We start from the raw sequence: 7,574 nt of genomic DNA, 5'->3' as shown, positions 1-7,574 counted from the left end.
TGGCAGTGGTAACATTGTTCGTCTTGGGGATGGAACAAATACATTTGATATTCGTTTTCAAGGACCAAATAACTGGGCTCAACAACTTAATACCACTAACGACAAGTTTAACTTTCAACGTAACAGTGTAAGCCTGATAACTATCACGTCAGGTGGTAACGTTGAAATTGGTGGATCTTCCGCAGCTTATGCTGGAGTAAAGCTACTAACTTAAGCTGACAGAGACAGCCCAACAAGAATATCTGTTTCAAACCAAAGCAGTGGAACATCAGCATCTGCAAGTATTGGGTTAGAGGCATACGGCGGCGGATGGCATCTGGACGTACCAAGTTCAACAACTTTTGTTAACCCACTAATCTTTGATTTTGGTGGATCAGAAATGTTAAGGATTTGCTCTGACGGCGATGTGATTATATCCAGTGCTAACGCTTCAGCAGGTAGAAACCTATATATCAGAAACACGACAGACACTGGTGGAGACAACACTCGATTCGCTGGCATTCAGTTTCAGATTGGTAGTGACCTAGGAACAGCAGCGATTCAAGCATATCGTACAAACAGCGCAAGTGACTACTCAACAACGTTAGCGTTTTTTACCATAGGTAACGGTAATCCTGCTACGAATCCAGTAGAAAGAATGCGTATTGACGCTAGTGGTCGAATAATTGTTAACCCTGGTCAAAGTACTAACCCTGTTGCGCTGGTTGACATTTATGGTGGTGGTGGTGCAACTACGTTAGGTGCCATTCGCATCGGTGACGGAAATTACACAACTGGGCATGTTAACTACTGGGATATTGGCATACTACTGGGAGATAATAACGTTACTGGCGACTTTACGTTTAGTTTAAACGCTGGCGAAAAGATGCGTATCAAGACTAATGGTAACGTAGGTATTGGTAAAGATCCTAGTGCTAAACTAGACGTCCTTGGTACGACAAACATTTCAGCTAAGTTAACCGTCGGAGCATTTGGTGACAGGACTAGAAACCTAGAAGTTTACGGCTCTGAGGCTTTGCTCGATGCTAGCAACGGCGCATTTGATCTAATCATTGGTGACGGTGGCTTTGCCTATATGTCACTCACTACTACTGATAACGCTACTGCACTAAAAATTCGCAACTACAGTGGCAACAGCGATATCGCTACGTTTGAACGCACAACTGGTAATGTTGGTATTGGTACTCCTACTCAAGGAACTCGATTAGATATTTTAGGAAACGTTGGTGACGTTGCAATATTTAGACAAGCAAACGTTGTCCTAAAAGTAGGAACTACGAACTTTTGTAACGGTGAAGTATATTACGACGCTTACCCAACAAATAATCCTGCTTTAAAGTCTGCACAAATTTGGAGACAAGGCAGCACTCCTAGCATGACCCTTGATAATACAGGTCGCTTGTTGGTTGGTACTACTTCTAACTTTGGTGGTGCTGGACAATTTGCTATAGATCAGCAAGGCGGAGGAATACCTTCGATCCATTTAATTGGTACACAAGGTGTTGGCGGTGGTGGGCGAGAAGTTTCTTTGATACTATCAGGCGTTACTAATGACACGGGTCCTGCATATGGCAATCTAGGCAAGATTACCGCAGGAAAAGAAAACGGCACTCAAGGTAATACTGCAGGTTATCTAAATTTTTATACCACACCAAATGGTGGAGTGCTTACAGAACGTGTACGCATCACTAGTACCGGTAACGTTGGTATTGGTGCTACTAGTCCTGCTGAAAAGCTACATATAGAAGGTGGGAGTGTTAGAATTTTTACTGGTGGATACCCATATATTGATCTTGGTGTAGCAACAAATAATTTTTTCCGACTCTTACATGATAATCCTGCGGATAGATTTACTATTGGTAAGAACGGTGCCACTAGTTTAATTATACAAGCAAACGGCGAAATCGTCGTACCAGTCGGCATAAAGGGTAAAACGCCTTCATTTGAATTCATATGAAGCTTCGTATAATGAAGCAGGTTTAACTGCTCCACCAAGAATTCGACTAGGAACAATGTATACCGCTCAAGGTGGAGCAGATACGACGATTCGAGTTTTTGTTGGTGCTGGTTACAACGCTGGCGAAGGTCAAGTTTTGGAGTACGTGCTTAGACTTCGTACATCAAATGGATCTAGCTCGACTGCTGGTTCAACTGGGCCTGTCTATATCAATGGATTTGCAGAAAGAATTACTGTTGCGCCATTTGCTCAATCAAATCCAATTGAAAGTTTTATCATTGAGCAGGTAAACACTGATCAATATGTAGTGTATATTGATCCTAGCAGTCTGCTTGGTTTCTACCGTCATTATATCGTAGAGTCACCAACGACAGCTACATGGGTACATGATCCAGCAGTTCTTAACATATCTGCGATAACTGGCAACTACATTACGATTAGCACATGGCGCACTAGAGTATTAACTGATACGTCTGGGTTCATTGAGAACACCCGAGGTATTGCATTCCCTGCCACACAAAGTGCGTCGGCCGATGCTAACACGCTGGATGACTACGAGGAAGGTACTTGGACAATTGGATTGCGTGCCGCAGTTACAGCAGGTTCGTAAACTGTTGTCGGAGATGGAAGATACACTAAAATTGGAAATCTAGTAACAGTCACCGCTACTATAAACAGCATGACCGTTAACTCAGCAGGATCTAATTACGCACAGATCACTGGTCTACCGTTTACAAAAGCCACTGGTGAGTTACCTCAAGGTAGTGTATACTTTAACTATGTTACATTTCCAACGAATACAGTACATGTTACTTTTTCTCCAGTCACAACCTCAGAGAGAGCAACTTGGTATTTTGCATCTATAAGAGACGGGACAGAATCGGCAAACGTTGACATTAGTGGATTTAATAATAGCAGCAGTCTGTATTTTTCTGCAACGTATCGTACAACAACTTAATAAACAATGCTATAAAGGAAATCATCATGGCAACATTTACTGAAGTAACCCACATCTCTCAATTTGACATCCAGCCTAACGGGTGTATTGGCGTACGCAAGACAACCGATGTACTCAAGGATGGCGTTTCAATCTCGTCAACATACTGGCGTACTGTCTTGACACCAAGCGCAACGATTGACACAGAGATACTCAATGAACCTTACTATGCTAACCTTGTGAGTGTTGCATGGACACCAGCAGTAATTCAGGCATATCAAGATTCGTTACCTTCATCAGTAACACACAACTCAATTATCATAGAAAACTAAAATGGCAATCGAATATAAATGGCAATTCCCTTCGTTAGAAGTTACATTTGCAGTAGGTGAACTGCAAAACGTAGTGTCAACCGTACACTGGAGACTTACTGCAACTGACGATCAATACTCGGCATCATCTTACGGATCCGTAGGCGTTAGTACTCCGACACCAGAAGTACGACAGATAACCTAAGTGAACTACTGTGAAGGCACAACTAACCTTTACTTCACTAACGCAAGAGTTGACACAAGGTTAGCGACAAAGACGACAGATAACCTAAGTGAAGGCACTACTAACCTTTACTTCACTAATGCAAGAGTTGACACAATGTTAGCGACAAAGACGACAGATAACCAAAGTGAAGGCACTACTTACCTTTACTTCACTACCACTAGAGCACGTGCCGCAATCTCGGGTGGCACTGACGTAACTATCACAGATGGATCAATTGCTATTGACCAAACTGTTGCTACTACCAGTAACGTAACATTCAATAATCTAACGCTTGCCGGTGAACTTCGTGGTCCTGCTACGTTCACTATTGACCCTGCCGCAGTTGGCGATAACACTGGTACCGTAGTTATCAAGGGCAACCTACAGATTGACGGTACAACCACTACAATCAATTCTACTACACTAACAGTAGATGATTTAGTACTGACTCTTGGTGGTGACACTGCTCCAACAATCGACGATACGTTTGATAAAGGTATTGAGTATAGATGGTTTGATACTCAAGCACGAGTTGGTTTCTTTGGCTTTGATCGTAGCACACGTAAACTAACATTCATTCCTCAAGCATCTTTAAGTTCTGGAGCATACTCAGGAACGACTGGTGAAATTGACGCTAAGGATGATTGGTCTAACATTCTAAACAAGCCCACGACATCTACAGCAACTTCGACCGTTCTTGGTATAGTAAAGTTAGTTAGCGATACTGCCCAGTCTATTGCCGCCAATGCCGTCTCAGCAACAGCCTCTAGAACGTATGGTTTCCAGTTCAATGCCTCAACTCAGATGGTCGTTAACGTCCTTTGGACTGACACTACATATGGCATCGCAATCTCAACGGTACCTGGTCTAGTGGAGTTAGCTAGCGATACTGCCCAGTCTGTTGCCGCTAACGCAGTGACGGCAACTGCTTCGAGAACGTACGGACTCCAACTAAATTCGGCTAGCCAAGGCGTAATAAACGTACCTTGGACAGACACAATTTACAATTTACCTACAGCGACTTCTACCGTCCTGGGCGGTGTGGAACTGTTTAGCGACACTGCACAAACTGTTGCGGCAGCTGTGGTATCAGCGACTGCAAGCCGTACATACGGTATCCAACTAAATGCCGCTGGTCAGATGGTCGTTAACGTACATTGGGTTTATTCTAATACTGTTAATGGTGTTAATTGGGATGGTAATTCTTCAGTATTAGTTGCCTCAACTGGCAGAACCAGTCTTGGCGCAACCACACTTGGTAGTAACTTATTGACCTTGCCGAACGTAGCTGCAATTTCCTTTCCTAGAATTAACGCTGATAACACAGTAAGTTCACTATCTGCCTCGGCATTTCGCACTGCTATTGGTGCTGGTACAGGTACAGTCACTTCAGTGAGCGGCACGGGAACGGTTTGTGGACTCACATTGAATGGCACAGTCACAGGTTCAGGTGACTTAACACTATGCGGCACCCTAACTCTCACTAGCACTAATTATGGCTTTCAGCCATATAACTGATTTCTTTCTACAGTATCTAACTTTGATGGCTATCCTACATTTAGAAGGATTGTGAAGGAAGATTTACCTACAGTTTCCACAGCATTCAACGCAACTAATGCCGGCGGAATTAGTCCTACATACCAAAATGTAGGTAAATTTGTAGGAGGAGTAAACTTTAATGAGTTTAATTATTGGTGGGGAGGGCTTTCTCCTTTTACTACCAATGTCTTTGAGATTAGAATTTGCTCTAACAACCAAGCTGGTAATGCAAGTTCCAGATCGGACATAGGTATCTATAGAGTCAATTTTGTGGGCCACGGCGATGCAAATTATAGCAACACAAGGAGTGCGGTTCTTACTACGGTTGTTCCAGCTGAGTTTGTATCTTTAAAGATTGCTATTGATGACACTGGTTTATTATGGATTAGGGCTAGTGGTATGGCTGGACCGTCAGCACGAATGGCCATTTATTCGCTGAGTGATCTTCCGTATGAAGGGATGTCAGTACTTACAACCTCAAGTACCACTCTTGCTCCAAATAATGCTGTAGAAGTTAAACCAGAGCAAAAGTACTATAGCATAAACACTGGCAGTGAGTTTACAGCAAATGCAGTAGTAACGTCAGCAGATTCTAGGTTTGGGAACACAGACATGAGGGCAGCACAGGCAACCGGCACCGACTGCCTTTGGTACACGAACATGGAACCAAATACCACCTCAACTATATTTACAATCTTCTACTCAAGCAATTGGTGCTGGTGGATCAATTGGCTTTGGTGCGAAAGATTCAAGCGCAACAGATTATCTAAACTGGAGAATTCGTTCTGTATTCGGTGCTGAAAGTGGTGGCTTTGGCGCAAACACAGCTTTGCTATTTGATGCCTGCACCAATGGTGGAGGCACGACTGCGCTAACTAATTAGCTAACTAATTAGGTAATGGTAACGTAGGTATTGGTAATACTTTACCAACTTATAAATTAGATTTTTCAGTACCTATAAGTACAACCGATAGTCACCAAATAAGATTTGGTGTAAACAACGGCACAACTAGAACTGGTGGTGTTGGTGGTACAACTGGTGGTAGTTCAATACCGGGTGGCGGAATTGTTTTTGCTCCTAATTACACTGGATATACTAAGCGTTCTGCTGGTATGCTACAAGTCGGAGAAGGTAACTATTTCCGTTCAGGTCTTGCATTCTATGTAAACAACGTTACCGATCCGACAACTGATTGGTCAGAAGCATTGCGAATTAGTAGCAACAGTAACGTTGGTATCGGTATCACTGCCCCAACACAGCGTCTACACGTAGTAGGCTCAAACTCTGGCACTGGTGGATACACTGGTATATTTGAAAATGCGACCAATGGCACAAGCAATGGCGGTGGGTACTTAATTCAGAATAATCATAGTAATCATTCATGGGGTGCAGTAGCTGAGTTTAGGACACTCACTGGTTCAGGTGGTGCAGATAGACCTTCGGTTATATTTTCGTCAGATAAGGCAGCAATCTCTTGGTCTGTGGGCTTTGTCACTGGAAGTGACAACAACTTTAGAATATCTAAGAATCATGGACACCGTGCGTTCGAGGGTTCATGGGCTAATACTAATGGTGGGTGGGGGCAAGAGTATCTTACTATCAACACAGACGGTAACGTTGGTATCGGAACTTCTGCACCGGCAGGAAAACTACATGTAGTTCCAACAGTCGGCGGATATGGTTCTATCGTCTCTGCTGATCTTGCTGCGACGGGTGTAGGAGCCCAAATTGAAAATACCAACTGCGGCGCAAATTCATATGCCATACACAGTGTTCAAAGCCCGTATACTAGTTTTAGTCTTGTAGCCAGCAACGGCTCATCTCCAACCGGTACTGCATATAGTGCAATTGAAGTTGGCAGTACAGATTTTTATATTAGAGGAGGTCAAACCAATAAAGATATCTATATTGCTACAAACTATAATCAGAATGCAGTAAAAGTATCTGGCGCAGATAAGAGTGTGAAACTCTATTCAGTAGTCGCATCAACTTCAACTACCACTGGCGCATTAGTAGTTGATGGTGGAGTTGGTATTGCTGGTAATGTTAATGTCTCTGGCACTTTGTCAGCAACATCTAAGTCATTCTTTATTGATCACCCAACTAAACCAGGAATGAAGCTTCGTTACGGTTCTCTTGAGGGACCTGAGAACGGTGTCTACATTCGTGGCAAGTTGAAGGGTAAGAACAAGATCGAGTTACCTGAGTACTGGACAAAACTTGTCGACCCCGACTCTATCACAGTCACATTGACACCTATCGGCATGAACCAGAAACTATATGTAGCAGACATTAGTAATAATGTGGTTACTGTTGCGAATGAATATAGTGAAATCAATTGCTTTTTCGTCGTATACGGTGAGCGTGTTGATATTGATAAACTTGTGGTGGAGATCGAGTGATGGCAGTTAGTTATGGAGGAAATTACAATTCAGTATCTGAAATAACTGGACCTTCAGGTTGGTATACTATTAACAGTGCCGCTGGTTCATGTCAAACATATGTAGACCAGTCCTATGACGGAGGCGGTTGGGCTTTAGTTCTAGCGGATAGGGCATTTACGGCTGGGATGAATAACTTAACGTATGTGGATGCTACGACCA

The 7,574-nt window shown here is 43.1% G+C and overlaps 1 protein-coding gene across 1 annotated transcript; it reads left to right on the top strand.

The window, feature by feature from the left end:
* Nucleotides 1–3,545: 3,545 nt before the first annotated feature.
* LOC124192394 lies at nucleotides 3,546–7,373 on the top strand. The gene is made up of 3 exons (XM_046585638.1): nucleotides 3,546–4,881; nucleotides 4,963–5,523; nucleotides 5,881–7,373. The coding sequence occupies exons 1-3, from the start codon at nucleotides 3,546–3,548 to the stop codon at nucleotides 7,371–7,373; spliced, it is 3,390 nt and encodes a 1,129-aa protein (XP_046441594.1).
* The last annotated feature ends 201 nt before the right edge of the window (nucleotides 7,374–7,574 follow it).

This window comes from Daphnia pulex, chromosome 1 (assembly GCF_021134715.1).
Source record: "Daphnia pulex isolate KAP4 chromosome 1, ASM2113471v1".
NCBI lineage: Eukaryota > Metazoa > Arthropoda > Branchiopoda > Diplostraca > Daphniidae > Daphnia > Daphnia pulex.
Note: the sequence above shows the minus strand (reverse complement) of the source record. Positions and strands in the feature narration are given on the sequence as shown.